This window comes from Theropithecus gelada, chromosome 12 (assembly GCF_003255815.1).
Source record: "Theropithecus gelada isolate Dixy chromosome 12, Tgel_1.0, whole genome shotgun sequence".
Classification (NCBI taxonomy): Eukaryota; Metazoa; Chordata; class Mammalia; order Primates; family Cercopithecidae; genus Theropithecus; species Theropithecus gelada.
Genome location: NC_037680.1, coordinates 79,487,563 through 79,509,700, shown reverse-complemented (window position 1 = coordinate 79,509,700; position 22,138 = coordinate 79,487,563). Strand labels below are relative to the sequence as shown.

At 38.5% G+C, this 22,138-nt stretch overlaps 1 protein-coding gene across 1 annotated transcript in view; it reads left to right on the top strand.

Moving 5' to 3' along the window:
* Positions 1 to 22,138, top strand: part of ICA1L (islet cell autoantigen 1 like) — a 94,741-nt gene that overhangs the window by 63,380 nt on the left and 9,223 nt on the right. The window contains exons 12-14 of the mRNA XM_025404607.1: positions 6,114 to 6,188; positions 13,903 to 14,160; positions 16,720 to 16,809. Of these exons, the coding sequence (XP_025260392.1) occupies positions 6,114 to 6,188; positions 13,903 to 14,160; positions 16,720 to 16,809 (423 nt within the window). The remainder of the gene's footprint in view (positions 1 to 6,113; positions 6,189 to 13,902; positions 14,161 to 16,719; positions 16,810 to 22,138) is intronic.

Sequence of the window (22,138 nt, the reverse complement as noted above, 5' to 3'; positions counted from 1 at the left end):
AGATTTACCAATATTTTTCCTGTCTTACTATTTCTTTCTATATTTCAGATCTTCATTGTGAGTTCATTTTCCCTTCTCCTTGACTACCTCCTTTAGTTTAGATACTTTTTTTTCTTTTTTTGAGACAGAGTCTTGCTCTAATTCAACTTGTGTATCCGGCTGCTTTTAGGATGTGTTCTTTCAGTACAATGTATCTAAATGTGCAATTTTAATTTTTTAATTTTTGCTAGTATAAATTGTATTTCTTTGTGTCTTTTACTAGTTCTGGAAACTGCTCAACCATTATTTTTTTTACTGTGATAAAATATGCATGACTCAACTATTATCTTTAAAATTATTCTCAGGCCGGGCGCGGTGGCTCAAGCCTGTAATCCCAGCACTTTGGGAGGCCGAGACGGGCGGATCACGAGGTCAGGAGATCGAGACCATCCTGGCTAACACGGTGAAACCCCGTCTCTACTAAAAAAACACAAAAAATTAGCTGGGCGCGGTGGCGGACGCCTGTAGTCCCAGCTACTCAGGAGGCTGAGGCAGGAGAATGGCGTGAACCCGGGAGCGGAGCTTGCAGTGAGCTGAGATCCGGCCACTGCACTCCAGCCTGGGCGACAGAGCGAGACTCTGTCTCCAAAAAAAAAAATAAATAAATAAAATAAAATAAAATAATTCTCTCTCCTCATTTTCTCTATTTTCCGCTTCCATAACTCTAATAAGCTTATGGTGGACCTTTTCATTAATTCCTCATATATTTTAACTTCTCTTTCATGTTTTCATCCCCCTTTCCCTCTACAGTACATTCTAGGTAAGTACTTTAGATCTGTTTCTCACTAATTGTCCCCTCTTGCATCTAATCTACTGTTTAATGTATACACCGAGGATTCATTCCCTAAACAACTATACTTTTTATTTATAAAAGTTCTATTTGTTGTTTTATAAATTTGTCTAATTTTTATAGTGCCTCATTCTTTCTCACTTTTTGACTCACATCCATATCCAAAAATACAAATATTTGAAGTCCTTGGGGGGGTCTAAATCTATTATTTTGGTTTACCCCAGCGTTCTTGTGGTAGCTTGTTTCTTTAGTGATTTGTGAATACCAGCCAATATTTGTTTGCTCGTAATCTGTGGGACTCCTAGAGGCCTAGATAATTTTTTGCTAAAGAAAATTATCTGCTTTCCAGAGTCAAGGAATACTCACAGCCTCACAAGAGGGTTAAAGGTTAATACTCACTTTAACCCTCTTCCAGAGCCTTTATTTTAATGTAGGAATTGTGGGCTCAGCTCAGTTTCCTTGTGTTTGCCAAGGGCCTTGTCTGGCAGTGTCAGCACAGGCATTGCCCACAGCATACCTGCCTTTCTTCTTTGCTTGCTGCTTCTCTTTTCTGGCTCTGGTTTCAGCTTACATTTTTGTTGTTGTTTACTTCTAACAAGTCCAGCAATGCATTAAACTTATATTTTATGTAGAGAAGCCAGGAGAACAGAGAAAAAAGTGTATTTTATAGATTTAGCAAGGATGGGACAAATTTTCTGAAGAATGTAAACATCCCAGACTTTGAGCAATTTTACTTTAAGACCTCTACTAAGGAAGTAATTAGAAATGCCCTCAAACATTTATGCTTTGAGGTATTCACTCAAATGGTGTTTCATATAATGGAATAAAAAACTAGGCCTTTGAGCTAGACCTTTCTCACTCATCTGCCTATCTTAATCCCAATTTCATCCATCTGTAGCATTAAAATAAAATGAAACCAAATTACATGAATCCATACCAAAAGCACTGTAAGGTGAAGCAGATCATTATTGAAAGAGAGAGAACAGAGGTTACCCTTCATCTTATCCAGAGTCATTTCCTTAAAGATCCTTTACCACATCTCTCCATTCCCCAAACTCTATTTCCGTAGCCTGAAACCTTCCCTGATGTGACTCTGCCTCTGGTCACCAGTTCCTGTTCCCTTTCCCCACAACCAGGATTCTTCTTCTCACTTCTTTCTCCAGCCACCTCTGGTATCTCTTTTCCATTCCTAGATTTTCTCCTCTATTTTTTCCCCTATAGTCAACTAAAATCTTTACTGATAAAGTCCATTTGAAAAATTTTAAATCTTCTGTACATTTCTAACATTTTTATATTATGTATCTGAACTTAAAATCTAATTCATCCTTTAGCTTCCTTATCTTAAGGTTAAATCACCCTGACTTACTGAAATCTTCCTTTTAAATGTGTTTTCCTTTCAGTTACTTTGGTTGCTTTTACCTTTTTTTACTTTTCCAATATTCTTTTATACTATCCCAAACTGAGCATAGAATTTTAATAATCGTGTAATAGAGCTATTACTTTCTTGTCCTTAGATGCATTACATCCTTTAAGCTCTCCATACAGCAACACTGTCCACCCTTGTATGCAGAAGAAATTTACATTTCATTTTTTTAAATGGCCCTAATAATAGTTGAAGATGTTAGAAAGTGTAAAAATCATATACTTTTTTTTGTCTCTACGTGTGTCTGTACTGAGTAAATAAATGACATAGAGATGAAATCCAATGTATACAAACTGGATTATGTAGAAAACTGACTCTCAAAAACTGGCTCCCATTGTTGCAATAGGGCACAATTATTTTTGTCTTGATATATAGGCTCAAAACTTGGAAGTAATTTTTTAGTAGAGTTTTGCCTATGGAGGTTTTGGTTTGTATATTTGACCTTTTAAATGTTTAAAACATTTAAAAACACACAAGACAGTGCTGTTTTGATCACAAAAGAGTATGCTATCTTTTGCCATGTGGGTGATCTTTCTTTTCCTGTGAGATCATTACTACTAAAGCTCTAGTTTAAGTGAAAAATGTGGAGATGCTACTTATTGCTATGGCCAGTTTTTAAAAGAATAAAGTAGCAGGCCAGGCACAGTGGCTCACACCTGTAATCCCAGCACTTTGGGAGGCCAAGGCAGGCAGATCACGGAGTCAGGAGATCGAGACCATCCTGGCCAACATGGTGAAACCCCATCTCTACTAAAAATACAAAAAAACTTAGCTGACTGTGGTGGTGCGTACCTGTAATCCCTGCTACTCGGGAGGCTGAGGCAGTAGAATCACTTGAACCCAGGAGGTGGAGACTGCAGTGAGCCTAGATCGCACCACTGTACTCCAGCTTGGCAACAGAGTGAGACTTTGTCTAAAGAAAAATAAAATAAATAAAGCAGCCTTTGAATTAAAAGTAGACCATATCCTTAATAGCCCCATATAGGACAATGAACCTGGACCCCTATCTCCCACCATATACAAAATCAACTCAGAATGGATCAAGGACTTAAATGTAAGACCCAAAGCTATTAAAATATGAGGGAAAAACCTAAGGAAAATGTTCCTGGATGTTTTTCTAGGCAAATAATTTATGACTAAGACCTCAAAAGCACAAAGAACAAAACCAAAAATCGACAAAAGGGACTTAATTAAACTAAAAATCTTCTGCACAGCAAAATAAATTATCAACAGAGTGCAACTACAATCTCTTCAATGGGATAAAGTATTTGCAAACTGTTCTTCCAGCAAGGGACTAATATCCAGGATATACGAGGAACTCAAATAATTCAACAAGAAAAATAAACATTAAAAAGTGGGCAAAGGACATCAATAGTAGATGTTTCTCAAAAGAAGACATACCAATGGTCAATAGGTATATGAAACAGTGCTAAACATCACTAATCATCAGGGAAATGTAAATCAGTTCCACAGTGAGATATCAGCTTACCCTAGTCAGAATGGCTATTATTAAAAAGACAAGCAATAACACATGCTGGTGAGGATGCAGAGAAAAGAGAACTCTTATACACTGTTGGTGGGAATGTAAGCTAGTATAGCCACTATGAAAAACAGTATAGAGATTGCTTAGAAAATTAAAAATAGAATTATTTGATCCAGCATTCCACTAGTGGTTATCTGTCCAAAGGAAAAGAAATTAATATATCAAAGTGATACTTGCACTTGCACGATTATTGCATTAGTATTTATGATAGCAAGGATATGGAATCAACCCTAAGGGTCCATCAGTGGATGAATGAATAAAGAAAAAGTAGTATATATACACAATGGAAACTATTCAGCCATAAAAAGAATGAAATTCTATTATTTGCAGCAACATGGATGGAACTAGAGGTCATTATCTTAAGTGAAATAAGACAGGCACAAAAAGACAGATATCACACATTCTCACTTGTATGTGGGAGCTAAAAATTTTGATCACATGCAGGTAGAGAATAGAAAAATAGATAACAGAGGCTGAAAAGGGTGAGTGGTGGGGGCAGAGAGAGGGATGAAGAGAGGTAAGTTAAAAGATACAAACAGTTAAATAGAAGGAATATATCAAGGTTTGATAGCAGAGTATGGTTATTAACAAAAATATACTGTACTCAAATGACAAACACACTAAATACCCTGACTTGACCACTACTCATTATATACACGTAGCAAAAATTCACATGTGCCCCACAAATATGTACAGATTGTTAACAGTAAACCATATCCTTGTCCAGGCATAGTGGCTCACACCTGTTATCCTGGCACTTTGGGAGGCCAAGGTGGGAGGATTGCTTGAGCCCAGAAGTTCAAAACTAGCCTGTGTAACATAGTGAGACCCTGTTTCTACAAAAAATTTTAAAAAATTATTCAGGCATGGTGACACACGCCTATAGTCCCAGCTACTTGGGAGGAGTCCCAGCTACTGAGGTGGGAAGATCTCTCGAGCCTGGGAGTTGGAGGCTGTAGTGAGCTCTGATCACGCCACTGCCCTCCATCCTGGGCAACAGGGCATGACCCTTTCTCAAAAAAAAGTAGACCATATCCTTAATCACAATAGCCAAGATATGGAGTGTTCATCAACAGATGAACAGATAGATAAAATTATGGCATGTGTACACAATGGAATACTATTCAGCCTTCAAAAAGAAGGAAATCCTGTCATTTGTGACTAAATGAATGAACCCAGAGGACATTATGCAAAATAAAATAAGGCAGACACAGTAAGACAAATACCACATGATCTCACTTACTTGTGGAATCTAAAAAGCTGAACTCACAGAAGCAGAGAGTAGAGTGGTAGGTAGTTTGTGGGGAGGGCACTGTGGAGATGGCCAAAGGATACAAAATTTCAACTAGACAAGAGGAGCAAGTTCAAAAGATCTATTGTAAAACTTGGTGACTGTATTTAATAACAATATATTCTTGAAAATTGTTAAGAGAGACCAGGCATGGTGGATCACACCTGTAATCCCAGCATTTTGGGAGGCCGAGGCAGGAGGATCACTTGAGGTCAGGAGTTCAAGACCAGTCTGGCCAACATGGCAAAACCCCATCTCTACTGAAAATATAAAAATTAGCCAGGTGTGGTGGCGCATGCCTGTAATCCCAGCTATTTGGGAGGCTGAGGCAGGACAATCACTTGAACCCCAGAAATGGAGATTGCAGTGAGCCGAGATTGTGCCACTGCACTCCAGCCTGGGGCGACAGAGCAAGACTCTGTCTCAAAAACCAACAACAACAAACTGTTAAGAGAGCAGTGTTCTCACCACAAAAAATGGTATGTGAGGTAATACAAATGTTAATTAGCTAAATTTAGTCATTTCACAATGTATTACATATATCAAAACATGTTGTATGTGATAAATTATATACTTTTGTCAATTAAACAATAATAAAATCGTAGACCACATTCATTCATTCAATGTAAAATGAACATCCATTGTGTCAGAGTGTCAAGGCATGGAGATCAGGCAGAACAAATATAAAATGACCTATCAGAGAGTATAGAATAAGAACAGCTCCACAAGGAAGGAATAGGCTTTGGAACGTGAAAACTTACATTTCAAGGGGACAGAGACTTAATAGAGAACCTGAATACCTCTGGTATTATTTTTATATACACATACACACACACACACACACATATATACACACACAAATGTGATTTTTATATATAAGATTATTTAAATTTTTATGTTTCCCTTTTGTATGTTTTAGATTCTGATTTGGTCAATTAAACACTTGACCTAATGATAAAATATTACAGTAAATAAGCTTGCTGAATTTCTTCTTGTTCAAATTCTCTTTTGTGTGCTTTTAATTTAGCAAACAAAGATCACAAGGAAACACATTCTCAAATGAGAGAATTTGGAGCACCTCAGTTTTCTAACTCTGAAAATGGTAAGAAATAATCATTTCACTCTACATATGAATGATTCTTTAAAATTCTTCAATTTTTATTTGACATTTATTTCCTTAACATTAGAAACTGTCTCGGTCTCTATATAAGAATGCAATTATGTGCTTCTACTTTGTAGCACATCACAGTGGAAATTAAATAATTATTTGTTTTGTATGTTTGGGCCCTATCAGAATGTATCCGTATAACCAGGACAGCTAGGGCTGTGTCTGCTTTTCTGTCTCACGTATCTCAGCCACCAGCAGTATAAGCACTCAGTAAATATTTGTTGAATGAATGAATACAATTGTTTGTATATCTAGTGTCATTAGATACTAGCAAAATAGTAAATGTCGTTCAACATTAAATACATTAAAATCACTATTTAAGAAACAAAAGTATGCCCCCAACATCGGGTTTCCTTATCTGTAAAATGAGGATCAAGACTAAATCAACTTTAAGGTACTTCCTAAGCATTAAATAACTACCTTGAATATCTTTCTCAAGCAATTAGGTTGTAAACATTTTCTCCTAGTTTGTCATTTGTCTTGTGACTTTGTTTCTTTAATTTTTTTTAAGTTAAAAAAAAAAATTTTTAAGCTTTAAATACAGTCCAATTGGTTAATCTTTTCTTTTATTGGATCTGGACTTTAGTCATAGTCAGGAAGCTTTTCCTAAACTCAGAGTATAGAAGAATTCTCTTATGCTTTCTTCTGGTATTTATGTAGTATTATTTTTTACATTTGGATCTTGAATTCATTTGAAGTTAATTCATGTGTACAGTGTTAGCAATAGATCAAATGTTACCTTTTCCTCCCCCCCAAAGGCTATCCTTTATACAATTTTTTTTTTTTTTTTAAACAGCCTTGCTCTGACATCCAGGCTGCATGATCTTCGCTCACTGCAACCTCTGCCTCCTGGGTTCAAGCAATTCTTGTGCCTAAGCCTCCCAAATAGCTAGGATTACAGGCATGCGCCACCACGCCCAGCTAATTTTTTGTATTTTTAGTAGAGATGGGGTTTCGTCATGTTGGAGAGGCTGGTCTCAAATTCCTGGCCTCAAGTGATCTGCCCACCTCAGCCTCCCAAAGTGCTAGAATTACAGATGAGAGCCACCACGCCCTGCCCTTTATGTAATTTTTTAAAATGCCATCTTTGTCCTAGTATTGAGATAACATCTTGTCATATACTGTATTTCTATTTCCACTTGGATATATTTCTAGACTTTCTTTATATTTCAAATGGTGTGTGCATGCACCAGTGCCACAAGTTTTTTTTTTTTTTTTTTTGAGATGGAGTTTTGCCCTCGTTGCCCAGGCTGGAGTGCAATGGTGCAATCTTGGCTCACTGCAACCTCTGCCTCCCAGGTTCAAGCGATTCTCCTGCCTCAGCCTCCCAAGTAACTGGGATTACAGGCTTGTGCCACCATGCCCGGCTAATTTTGTATTTTTAGTAGAGGCAAGGCTTCTCCATGTTGGTCAGGCTGGTCTTGAATTCCTGACCTCAGGTGATCCGCCCGCCTCTGGATTACAGGAGTGAGCCATCGCGCCTAGCCCACATAGTTTTAATTACAGAAACTTTCTTCTAGTTTTAGTATCTGGTAAGGCTAGAAGCCCCCCTCCTTTTTTTTTTAATTATTTTCTTAGCTATTTTTGCATGTTTATTTTTTCAATTTGAATATAAAATTGTGGGGCTTTATTAAAAAGCTCGATACTTTATTGTAATCACATTAAATGTGAAAACTGACAGGCTGATCATCTTGAGACATCCTCATGAAAAACAAGGGACATCCTTCCATTTGTTAAAGTTTACTTGTATATCTTTCAGACTTTTTTTTCATACAGGTTTTGAATATTTCCTGTTAAGTTTATTTCTATGTATTTTATCTTTCTGGTTGCTATTGTAAACGGGGTTTTCTTTTCCATTATATCTTTTCATTAGTTATTTTGTATATATGAATGCTATTCACTTTTGCATGTTAGTTTTATATCCTGGCATACAGCTGAATTCTTTTGTTATTTGAGTCATGTCATCTGAAAATAGAGATTGTCTTGTTTTTTCTCCTTACCAACTCATAGATTTCTCCTGTTTAATTACATTGGCTACTACCTTTAGAACAATGTTAACTAGTAGTGAACATTTCCTGACTTTAGTGGAAATGCCTATATTTCTGAATTAACTAAGATGCTGGCTTTGGACACAGATATATTTCATAATGTTAAAGAAGCATCCATCCATACTTACTTTCTTAAGAATTTTTATTAGGAATGGTTGTTGATTTTTTTTTTTTTTTTTTTTTTTTTTTGAGATGGAGTCTCACTCTGTCACCCAGGCAGGAATGCAGTGGTGTGATCTTGGCTCACTGCAACCTCTGCCTCCTGGGTTCAAGCGATTCTCATGCTTCAGCCTCCCAAGTAGCTGGGATTACAGGTGCATACTGCCACACCCAGCTAATAGTTGTTGAATTTTGTTGGCAGCTTTTTCAGTATCTATGCCAGGAAATATTTGCTTTTTCTTCTTAAATATATTAATATGATGAACTATAATAATAAGTTTCCTGATATTATATCATGTTTGCATTCCAGTTGTAAGTCCAGCTTTGTCATTTTATACTAGTCTGCTTGCTAACATTTTACTACTCTCTTTGCATTCTTTTTTTTTTTTTTTTTTTTTTTTTTGAGATGGAGTTTCTCTCTTCTCACCTAGGCTGGAGTGCAGTGGCACGTTCTTGGCTCACTGCAACCTCCGCCTCTCAGGTTCAAGCAATTCTCCTGCCTCAGCCTCCCAAATAGCTGGGATTACAGGTGCATGCCACCATGCCTGGCTAATTTTGTATTTTTAGTAGAGATGGGGTTTCACCATGTTGATCAGGCTGGTCTTGAACTCCTGACCTCAGGTGCTCCACCTGCCTAGGACTCCCAAAGTGCTGGGATTACAGGCATGAGCTGCCACGCCTGGCTCTTTTTGCATTCTTTTGTTGTTGTTGTTGAGATGGAGTCTCTCTGTCACCTAGGCTGGAGTGCAGTGACATGATCTCTGCTCACTGGAACCTCCACCTCCCAGGTTCAAGCAGTTCTCCCTGGCTCAGCCTCCTGAGTAGCTGGGATTACAGGCACTCACCACCACACCTGGCTAATTTTTGTGTGTGTGTATGTGTGTGTGTGTGTGTGTGTGTGTGTGTGTGTGTGTGTGTGTGTNTGTGTGTGTGTGTGTGTGTGTGTGTGTGTGTGTGTGTGTGTGTGTGTGTGTGTGTATATATATATATATATATTTTTTTTTTTAAATAGAGATGGGGTTTCGCCATGTTGGCTAAGCTGGTCGTGAACTCCTGACCTCAGGTGATCCGCCCACTTCAGCCTCCCAAAGTGCTGCGATTTGCTAAGTGTGAGCCACTGTGCCCGGCCTCTTATTCATTTCTTAACCTATGAAAACATCTAGGTCTAGTGCTTTCTTGTAGTTGTGTGTTTTTTGTATCTCTCTATAGAAATCAGTCCGTTTAAGCTTTTAGTCTGTACTGGGATTGATTTTAGTAAATTATATTCTTCTAATAAATTATTCATTTTGTCTAGACTTCTAAATTTATTTGAAATAGAGTTGTACAAAATTTCTTTTTATGTTTAACAGCTTTATTCAGGTATAATTTAAATACCATAAATTTCACCCATTCTAACAGTTCATAATTTTTAGAAAATTTAGATTATGCAACCATTACAATTAGATATTAGAATGTTTCCATTACCCCCAAAATTCTCTCACGCTTGTTTTAAATTAATCTCTGATTCACTCCAAGCCGTAGGTAATTAGTAATCTGTTTTTATCTCTATAAATTTGCCTTTTCTGGACATTTTATATAAATGAAGCCATACAAAAGGTTAGTCCTTTATTTCTGGCATCTTCCAATTAATGGTTTTTAGAGTCATCCATGTTGTGGTATGTATCAGTAGTTTATTATTATTATTTTTTGAGACCGAGTGTCACTCTGTCGCCCAGGCTGGAGTGCAGTGGCACGATCTTGGCACACTGCAACCTGCCTCCCGGGTTCAAGCGATTCTCCTGCCTCAGCCTCCCCAGTAGCTGGGACTACAGGTGCATGTCACCACACCCGGCTAATTTGTTTTGTATTTTTAGTAGAGACAGGGTTTCACTGTGTTAGCCAGGATGGCCTGACCTTGTGATCCGCCCACCTCAGCCTCATGAAGTGCTGGGATTACAGGTGTGAGCCACTGCCCCCGGCCAGTTTATTACTTTTTATTAAGCAATAGTATTCCATTGTATGGATATATACCATCTTATGTTTACTTATTTACCAGTTGATGGATATTTGGATTGTTTATAATTTTTGACTATTATACTACTACTATGACTACTGAACATTCATGTGCTTCTCTTGGTGTGGGCATACATTGTCGTTTTCCTTGGTTAGATTCCCAGGAGTGGAACTGCTAGGTTACATGGTGAATTTAACTTCTTAAGGAACGGCCAAACTTTTTTCAAAATAATTGCACCATTTTATTTCCACCAGCAAAGTGTGAGGGTTCTAGTTTCTCCACATCTTTGCCAACATTTGGTATTGTCTATATTTTATTTTATTTTTTAAGACGGAGTCTCGCTCTGTCACTCGCTCTGTCACCCAGGTTAGAGTGCAGTGGCACAATCTCAGCTCACTGCCATCTCCACCTCCTGGGTTCAAGTGATTCTCCTGCCTCAGCCTCCTGAGTAGCTGGGATTACAGGCATGTGCCACCACACCCAGCTAATTTTTGTATTTTTAGTAGAGATGGGGTTTCACCATGTTGGCCAGGCTGGTCTTGAACTCCTGGCCTCAAGTGATCCACCTGCCTTGGCCTCCCAAAGTGCTGGGATTACAGACATGAGCCACCATGCCCGGTATATTTTAAATAATAGTTATTCTAGTGCTTTTTTTTTTTTTTTTTTGAGACGGAGTTTTGCTCTTGTTGCCCAGGCTCGAGTGCAATGATGCAATCTCAGCTCACTGCAACCTCCGCCTCCCGGGTTCAAGTGACTCCAACCTTGCCTCCTGAGTAGCTGGGATTACAGGCATTCGCCACCATGCCTAGCTAATTTTATATTTTTAGTAGAGACAGGGTCTTGCCATGTTGGCCAGGCTGGTCTCGAACTCCTGACCTCAGGAGATCCACCTGCCTCAGTCTCCCAAAGTGTTGGGATTACAGGTGTGAGCCACAGTGCCTGGCTATTCTAGTGCTTTTAATTTGTAGCTTTGACTTGCATTTCTCCAGTGACTGATGGTGTTGAGACTCTTTTCATGTGCTATTGGCCATTCATATATCTTCCTTACTGACAAATCTATTCAAATCTATTGCCCATTATTTAATTGGGTTGCTTATCTTATTAAGTTGTAAGAGTTTATATATTTTTTATAAAGTCCTTTATCAGATATATGACTTGTAAATATTTTATCACAGTCTTTTATATTTTATAGTCTTTTTATTTTCTCAATTTTGCCTTTGGAAGCACAAAATTCTTTATAAGTCCAAGATATCATTTTTTCTTCTTGCTGATTGCTCTGTTGATTTCAACAGTCCCTGGAGCATAAATTGTTCCACACAATAAACCAATCAAATTTGGACTCATTTAAAGAAATAGTTCTTAAGGTCACTGAAATTTGTGGTGACCCCAGCTGGCTTTTTCCCTGGTTCCTTCAGGCAAAGTAGCTGGCCTACAGTTTAGCCTACATGTTGAGACTCATACACTATAAGTCTTCTCCCAGTTGCCTGTTACTAAAACCTCCACTGTTTTGAGAGCATCCTTAGGGTTGAATTTCTCTACACTCTGTTACAAATGAAGTCAGTGCCTTTGGAAAGGGATTAGGAACTATCAGTTTTATGGTTCTCCCTCACCCCCTGCAAGGAAAATCTCTGAGTCAGAGCTTGAGCCGGGAGTGGGGACAATGGCATACTTCTTCCTGAGTGTCATCCTTGCTCTAGGAGCCGAGTGCTAGGTGAGGAGAGTGATGGTAGCCTTAGGTCTTCTTAGCTTGCTTCTTTCTTCATGAAACCACCACTTTACTAGCAGGGTCAAGTGATCAGGGGCCCTATATTCTCAGCACACTACACCAAACTCAGACTTCCCAACCCATGAGGGATCTGGGGAGGAGATGGGAGCCTCTATCATCTATTGACTGCACTCACCTAGGATTTAGCCTCAGCAACAGGTAACTGGGGACAGGATGTGAAATGCTGGCATCTTACTCCTCCTGGGAAGCTAGTCCTTGACTGACAGCTGGAGAGAGAAGGAGCCCTGTGTTCTGGCTGCACCAGACTGGAGTGGAATCTCCATTTTGCTAAGTTGGAAATTGGGAAGATGGGACTGGTTCTCAGTTCAAATACCACAAACTCTTGCCACTTTTCCTAAATTATTGTAGACTTAATCTTAAGTAAATATTTCCTCATTTGCTGCATATCCTTGGGACTACTTCCAGAGACTTTAAATGCTTCTTTGTTTTGAAAAATAACTTTCACCAATTATGCTGGGGTGCAGGTCTGTGACGCCCCTTCCTTTCATTTTTATTTATAAAAATGTTTAAGGGATATGATTTTGCCTTTGTTCATGCCATTTAACTATTCTGTTGTCAAAAGGTAAAATTACAGCAAATTTAAAGACCTTAATTGGCTTTTATTTGCAATTCTAGAATCAGGCAGTACCCCATTCTATAACATGGAATGGGTGTTCTGAGGAGGTTGGTTTTATAGACAGAAAAGGACCAGGGAAAGCAGAAACAGAAAACAAAAAGTAGACTGATCATTGCAGTTACTTTTCTTGTAAGGGTTAAAGCAGAGGGGATTTCCTTATCATGCCAGCTAGGACTGGCCTGCTTGGGGACTTGGCTGTGGTGTCTCTCTCCTAATTTCTTGAAAGGCCAGATAACTTAGTTTGGTTTGGTGATGTAGAACTTTAGCATGAGTGACTCCATTTTGGTTTGGTCTGTTGGGTCTAGTACAAGAGCTCAGTCCAAACCAATGGTCTATACATTTTACTTAACACCATGAATTATGATATAAAATATTTCCTTCATCATTATTTTTCCGAAATAATGATGTTTCTCATTATTTCAACATTGTTTGGTAGAAGGTTTTAAGATTTACAGGTGGAAGGACCTTTCTGTTTTTATAGTTTCATTGTAGAATTGTCTTTTTATTGCATTATGATCAGAGCATGTTGTTTGTAATGTTCCTACTTTAAGAATACAATTTTTTGTGTGTTTGTGCCTTAGTATAATCAACTTTTGTACATTTTCAATGTGTGGTTAAGAAGAATGTTTCTATTACCGGGGTTTGTGTTATCCAAAATAACTATATTATTGATTATGCTCTTTTGATCCTTTTTATCTGTTGTCCTCTTGGCGTGTTTTTTAGTCAGACTGGTATATTAAAGTGTCATATTACTAATTTGTTTCTATGCCTTTTTGCATCTCCTTTGGTTTCTGACTTAGATGGTAGCTTAATTATTTCATATATAGCTCTTCATAAGTTATATCTTCATTGTGAAATGTGGCCATTTTGACCTAAATCCTGCCTAATTAGAAATCATTTTCACATAAACTTGCAGTCACTTTAGTTGTTTGTTTAAAACTGTTAATACAGTATGAAAACAATGAAACAAATTTGATTCATCCTATGTCTTATTCTCATTTCCTAAAATCAAAAAAAGCCTTTCTGTTTTTATTTACACTCAATAGTTGCAAAAGATCTACCTGTAGATTCATTGGAAGGAGAAGATTTTGAGAAGGAATTCTCGTTTCTGAACAACCTCCTAAGTTCTGGTTCTTCAAGTACTAGTGAATTTACCCAAGAATGCCAGACTGCCTTTGGGAGCCCCAGTGCCAGTCTCACATCCCAGGAGCCTTCCATGGGGTCTGAGCCCCTCGCTCATTCTTCTCGATTCCTTCCTTCACAACTTTTTGACCTTGGCTTTCATGCGGCTGGAGCATTCAACAGTAAGTGTCTATGAAACATTTGGACATATGTGCTTTACTTTATCTTTGTGAAGTAAAATGGTGTGCTTATTGATGCTAGAATCAACAAGGAGATTGATTTTAACCTCAGCTCTACTAGATAAAATCTGCAATCCACCAATCAACTGGAAAAATATTAGTCACCTCAGGAATCTGTCAACAAGACTGAAACAAGGGCTGCTTCCCTGCCACCTTCACCAGACCCCAAGTTTTCTTCACTGATTTTTCCAGGCGTCTGGTTTAAAACACTTGACCTGCTAATTACTCCTCCCTAGGGCAGTCAATACTGTTTCTTCCATCAAGCAAAACTTGCTGAGTTTGGAGTTGACAAGAGGAAAAGGAACAGCTCTGGAGGCTGGTTCCCTTTCTGGGCAAGGCAGCAGGAAAAAGAGTCCACCATCCTGTGTCCAACCCTGCACCTTAGGGGTCACTTGGCTTCCCATATCCATATTGGTTACCAAATCCTGTCAGTTCTGTTTCTGAAACCTGTCTCAAATTTCCCACTCCTCTCTGCCTCAACACCAGAGCCATTTAGAGTCTCATTTGGTTTCATAGGTTATTGCAAGAGTTACTAACAGGTCTCCAACCCCCAATTCATCTTCTACACTTCCGTGGAGTTCTCTCTCCAAGCAGCAGAGTCTGATGTCAGCACCCAGCTTACATTTTTAAAAATGAAACACCATGGTTTCTAGGGATAAAACCTGCCTACGTCGCATTTCCATCCATATCTCCTATCTCCTATTGAAGTGAAGGAAGAATACTTGCCGTTTTCTATAATCACACTGAGTGCTCTACAGCCCTCTGATGCATCTATCTGTGCTCGTGTTGCTTCTTCTGCTTCTGATGTTCAGTAATGGAGCTTGGACGTGGGCCTAAGTATTAGATTCCAATCCAGTGTTTTCTCTATGATTGTCAGTCCTTGAAGTCTTCCTCAGTACTGCCAAATGGAAATGGTTTCTCCCACCTCCTATGGTGTTTATCTATTTTCATGGTTCTAATCCTACTTTATTTTGCTTTATATCCCAGTCTCTCACATCCTAGATTTTAACCCCTGGATGGGGGGACTCCTCACGGCACTTGACAGTGTCTTAATGCATTGTACTTTGTATTAAATACTGAGGTACATGCTTTATCTACAGGCATCCCAAGGGCATGATATGTAGAGTGAGTCATCTTTGTACTTTATATGACAGCAGCATGCAGTTGGCTCAATTAATAAACTAAATGTTAGTTAAATAATCACTCAGTAAGAATTGATTGAATAGAATAATATATAATATAAACAGAATATTTATATTACTTATATTCTATTTATAAAAATAAATATAAATAAGAATAGACAATATTATTTGATAACAAGGTACTCTATCTGGGATAATTCAGATGTTTTTGCTACAGTAAAATCTTTAAAAATATTTATTCTTGTATGGCATATCAACGGCCCAGTAGCTATAAAGATTTACAAACTGATTTCACTCTCCACTATCAACTCCTCCCTCCTCCTCCATAACTTGCCACATCTCTAGCAGCACTGAACTTTTAGTTTCTGGCAATGCAATCCTCAACAGTATTTTTTCACTATTCAAAATATGTCCTCTGAGCCCTACCGGCAGGCAGACAGGATATTCCAATTTAATAGCTGAACAGTTGAAACCCACAGTATTTGAGTAACTTGCTAAAGGTCGTCAGACAATTTAAATAGTTAAGACAGGACCAAAATCTGCCCCTGCCTCTTTGTGCAGAACTCTACTTTACCAGTCTTTCCTAAATATCTACTCCTCTCTCTCCTGTGGTGCAGACCAGGAAAGGGAGCTTCCCTGGGAGTTAAAAGATCTGTGTTTGAGGAACCCTATCTACAGTGGGCCTCAGATGATCTTTTCTATACAAGGAAGGGATTAGGCAGGATAATCTAAATTCCTTTCTAGTGCTGTGCCTTAATCATAGCATAAATGGTTTTTCATGTTGTACCAAACATTTCTCCACATTCCCACAGAGTATTCATAATGACAAGTTTTAATTACAAAGTACTGTCATTTTATACAACATAATCTACCTGATTCCTTATTGTTTCTACTTGTTCATTATTACAGATAATGCTGCAAAAAAAAGTCATGCATGCACTTTTTCCTTCAGCTAAATTATTTCCGTAAGAAAAATTGCTAGAAATGGGATCAATGAGTCCAAGGGTATGAGCATATTTATAGGTTTCAGCATTCCAATTATCAGGCCTATTCCTCCCTTCTTGACTCTTAAGAACTTCTTCCTATACCTTTTGCATTTCAATTATTTTTTAAACACTCCACATGTTTATTTCAAAACCACTTTGAAAAATGTAAGGAAGTTGGATCCAACTCTATCTGAAACTAAGATGATGAAAATATATGACTATAGATAAGTTTTCAGTATTTTATACCTCTTACACTATAGAATCTTACCCAGGTACAGAGACTGGAGGACTTAGGTATTTTTACTTTTTCTTGTTTTTCTGATGCTACTTCCTATTTGATTAACAATGGACAATTTTTACTTCTTTTATCCCAGGCTGGGTCTCCCAAGAGGAATCAGAGCTTCGTCTTTCACACACTGATAACCAGCCAGTGCCTTCACAGAGTCCAAAGAAATTAACAAGATGTAAGTTATTTATTTATATATGCTTTATCATTGCTTTAAGAATCAGCTGAATTCAGATAAATTTAGAAAAAGATCACTTTATATTGTTCTCACCTCACTGTCCTGAAAAAGTTGAATAATGAGTTAGTATTATAATGATAGCTATACTGCCTATCCCTCACCGTGAAAAGCACTGAATAGAAATTGTGAGCTTGGGGTCAAGTGCAGTGTCTCATGCCTGTAATCCTGGACTTTGGGAGGGCGAGGCAGGCGGACTGCCCGAGGTTAGGAGTTGGAGACCAGCCTGGGCAACATGGTAAAACCCCAACTCTACTAAAATACAACAAAAAAATTAGCCAAGCGTGGTGGCGGACGCCTGTAGTCCCAGCTAGTCAGGAGGCTGAGGCAGGAGAATTGCTCTAACCCGGGAGGTGGAGGTTGCAGTGAGCCAAGATCGTGCCACTGCACTCACTCCAGCCTGGGTGACAGAGCAAGACTGTCTCCAAAAGAAAAAAAGAAAGAAATTGTGAGCTTGGCAAAGCATACTACATTTTGTACTGTAATATTTTATAGTTTGTGTTAAGGTTTGTTGGTAATGGATATGAAATTAGGGATACAAAATGTTTTCTGATTACAGGATGCCTATTGACAAAGAATCCATTCAAGCACTTAAGTTGGTTACCATATTAATCTTTCTTTTTCTTTTTTTTTTTTAATTGAGACAGAGTCTTGCTCTGTCACTCAGGCTGGAGTGCAGTGGTGCAATCTCGGCTCACTGCAACCTCCACCTCCTGGGTTCAAGCCATTCTCCTGCCTCAGCCTCTCAAGTAGCCGGTACTATAGGCACGTGCCACCATGCCTGGCTAATTTTTTGTATTTTTAGTAGAGACAGGGTGTCACCATGTTACCCAGGATGGTTTCGATCTCCTGACCTCAGGATCCGCCCGCCTCGGACTCCCAAAGTACTGGGATTGCAGACATGAGCCACCAGGCCCGGCCCATATTAACCATTTTTAAGTGTACAGTTCAGTAATGTTTTTTTTTTTTAAATATACTTTAAGTTCTAGGGTACATGTGCACAACGTGCAGGTTTGTTATATATGTATACATGTGCCATGTGGGTGTGCTGCACCCATTAACTCGTCATTTACATTAGGTATATCTCCTAATGCTGTCCCTCTTCTCACCCCCTCCCCACAGTAGGACCCGGTGTGTGATGATCCCTTTCCTGTGTCCAAGTGATCTCATTGTTCAATTCCCACCTATGAGTGAGAACACGTGGTATTTGGTTTTCTGTTCTTGTGATAGTTTGCTTAGAATGATGGTTTCCAGCTGCATCCATGTCCCTACAAAGGACACGAACTCATCCTTTTTTATGGCTGCATAGTATTCCATGGGGTATATGTGCCACATTTTCTTAATCCAGTCTGTCACTGAGGGACATTTGGGTGGATTCCAAGTCTTTGCTATAATAGTGCTGCAATAAACATATGTGTGCATGCGTCTTTATAGCAGCATGATTTGTAATCCTTTGGGTATATCCCCAGTAATGGGATGGCTGGGTCAAATGGTATTTCTAGTTCTAGATCCTTGAGGAATTGCCAGACTGTTTTCCACAATGGTTGAACTAGTTTACAGTCCCACCAAGAGAGTAAAAGTGTTCCTGTTTCTCCACATCCTCTCCAGCACCTGTTGTTTCCTGATTTTTTAATGATTGCCATTCTAACTGGTGTGAGATGGTATCTCATTGTGGTTTTGATTTGCATTTCTCTGATAGTGAGTGATGATGAGCATTTTTTCATGTGTCTGTTGGCTGTATGAATATCTTCTTTTGAGAAGTGTCTGTTCATATCCCTTACCCACTTTTTGATGGGGTTGTTTTTTTCTTGTAAATTTGATTGAGTTCTTTATAGGTTCTGGATATTAGCCCTTTGTCAGATGAGTAGATTGCAAAAATTTTCTCCCATTGTGTAGGTTGCCTGTTCACTCTGATGGTAGTTTCTTTTGCTGTGCAGAAGCTCTTTAGTCTAATGAGATCCCATTTGTCAATTTTGGCTTTTGTTGCCATTGCTTTTGGTGTTTTAGACATGAAGTCCTTGCCCATGCCTATGTCCTAAATGGTATTACCTAGGTTTTCTTCTAGGGTTTTTATGGTTTTAGGTCTAACATTTAAGTCTCTAATCCATCTTGAATTAATTTTCGTATGAGGAGTAAGGAAAGGATCCAGTCTCAGCTTTCTACTTATGGCTAGCCAATTTTCCCAGCACCATTTATTAAATAGGGAATCCTTTCCCCATTTCTTGTTTTTGTCAGATTTGTCAAAGATCAGATGGCTATAGATGTGTGGTATTATTTCTGAGGGCTCTGTTCTGTTCCATTGGTCTGTATCTGTTTTGGTAGCAGTACCATGCTGCTTTGGTTACTGTAGCCTTGTAGTGTAGTTTGAAGTCAGGTAGCATGATGCCTCCAGCTTTGTTCTTTTGGCTTAGGATTGTATTGGCAATGCAGGGTCTCTTTTGGTTCCATGTGAACTTTAAAGCAGTTTTTTCCAATTCTGTGAAAAAAGTCATTGGTAGCTTAATGGGGATGGCATTGAATCTATAAATTACCTTGGGCAGTATGGCCATTTTCACAATATTGATTCTTCCTATCCATGAGCATGATATGTTCTTCCATTTGTTTGTGTCCTCTTTTATTTCACTGAGCAGCGGTTTGCAGTTCTCCTTGAAGAGGTCCTTTGCATCCCTTGTACGTTGGATTCCTAGGTATTTTATTCTCTTTGAAGCTATTGTGAATGGGAGTTCATTTATGATTTGGCTCTCTGTTTGTCTGTTACTGATGTATAAGAATGCTTGTGATTTTTGCCCCTTGATTTTGTATCCTGAGACTTTGCTGAAGTTTCTTATCAGCTTAAGGAGATTTTGGGCTGAGACAATGAGGGTTTTCTAAATATACAATCATGTCATCTGCAAACAGGGACAATTTGACTTCTTCTTTTCCTAACTGAATACCCTTTATTTATTTCTCTTGCCTGATTGCCCTAGCCAGAACTTCCAACACTATGTTGAATAGGAGTGGTGAGAGAGGGCATCCCTGTCTTGTGCCAGTTTTCAAAGGGAATGCTTCCAGTTTTTGCCTGTTCAGTGTGATATTGGCTGTGGGTCTGTCATAAATAGCTCTTATTATTTTGAGATACATTCCATCAATACCGAATTTATTGAGAGTTTTTTTTAGCATGAAGGGCTGCTGAATTTTGTCAAAGGCCTTTTCTACATGTATTGAGATAATCATGTGGTTTTTGTCTTTGTTTCTGTTTATATGCTGGATTACGTTTATTGATTTGCATATGTTGAACCAGCCTTGCATCCCAGGGATGAAGCCCACTTGATCATGGTGGATAAGCTTTTTGATGTGCTGCTGGATTCGGTTTGCCAGTATTTTATTGAGGATTTTTGCATCAGTGTTCATCAGGGATATTGGTCTAAAATTCTCTTTTTTTGTTGTATCTGTCAGGCTTTGGTATCAAGATGATGTTGGCCGCATAAAATGAATTGGGAGGATTCCCTCTTTTTCTATTGATTGGAATAGTTTCAGAAGGAATGGTACCAGCTCCTCCCTGTACCTCTGGTAGAATTTGGCTGTGAATCCGTCTGGTCCTGGACTTTTTTTGGTTGGTAGGCTCTTAATTATTGCCTCAGTTTCAAAGCCTGCTACTGGTCTATTCAGGGATTCAACTTCTTCCTGGTTTAGTCTTGGGAGAGTATAAGTGTCCAGGAAACTATCCGTTTCTTCTAGGTTTTCTAGTTTATTTGCGTAGGGGTGTTTATAGTATTCACTCTGATGGTAGTCTGTATTTCTGTGGGGTTGGTGGTGATATCCCCATTTATCATTTTTTATTGTGTCTACTTGATTCTTCTCTCTTTTCCTCTTTATTAGTCTTTCTAGCAGTCTATCAATTTTGTTGATCATTTCAAAAAACCAGCTCCTGGATTCATTGATTTTTTTGGAGGGTATTTTGTGTTTCTGTCTCTTTCAGTTCTGCTCTTAGTTATTTCTTGCCTTCTGCTAGCTTTTGAATGTGTTTGCTCTTACTTCTCTAGTTCTTTTAATTGTGATGTTAGGGTGTCAATTTTAGATCTTTCCTGCTTTCTCCTGTGGGCATTTAGTGCTATGAATTTCCCTCTACACACTGCTTTAAATGTGTCCCAGAGATTCTGGTATGTTGTATCTTTGTTCTCATTGGTTTCAAAGAACATCTTTATTTCTGCCTTCATTTCGTGATGTACCCAGTAGTCATTCAGGAGCAGGTTGTTCAGTTTCCATGTAGTTGAGCGGTTTCGATTGAGTTTCTTAGTCCTGAGTTCTAGTTTGATTGCACTGTGGTGTGAGAGACAGTTTGTTATAATCTCTGTTCTTTTACATTTGCTGAGGAGTGCTTTACTTCCAACTATGTGGTCAATTTTGGAATAAGTGCAATGTGGTGCTGAGAAGAATGTAGAGTCTGTTGATTTGGGGTGGAGAGTTCTGTAGATGTCTATTAGGTCTGCTTGGTGCAGAGTTGAGTTCAATTCCTGGATATGCTTGTTAACTTTCTGTCTCGTTGATCTGTCTAATGTTGACAGTGGGGTGTTGAAGTCTCCCATTATTATTGTATGGGAGTCTAAGTCTCTTTGTAAGTCTCTAAGGACTTGCTTTATGAATCTGGGTGCTCCTGTATTGGCTGCATATATATTTAGGATAGTTAGCTGTTCCTGATGAATTGATCCCTTTACCATTATGTAATGGCCTTCTTTGTCTCTTTTGATCTTTGATGGTTTAAAGTCTGTTTTATCAGAGACTAGGATTGCAACCCCTGCTTTTTTTGTTTTCCATTTGCTTGGTAGATCTTCCTCCATCCCTTTATTTTGAGCCTGTGTGTGTCTCTGCATGTGAGATGGGTCTCCTGAATACAGCAAACTGATGGGTCTTGACTCTTTATCCAATTTGCCAGTCTGTGTCTTTTAATTGGACCATTTAGTCCATTTACATTTAAGGTTAATATTGTTATGTGTGAACTTGATCCTGTCATTATATTAGCTGGTTATTTTGCTCGTTAATTGATGCAGTTTCTTCTTAGCATCGATGGACTTTACATTTTGACATGTTTTTGCAGTGGCTGGTACCTGTTGTTCTTTTCCATGTTTAGTGCTTCCTTCAGGATCTCTTGTAGGGCAGGCCTGGTGGTGACAAAATCTCTCAGCATTTGTTTGTCTGCAAAGGATTTTATTTCTCCTTCACTGATGAAACTTAGTTTGGCTGGATATGAAATTCTGGGTTGAAAATTCTTTTCTTTAAGAATGTTGGAATATTG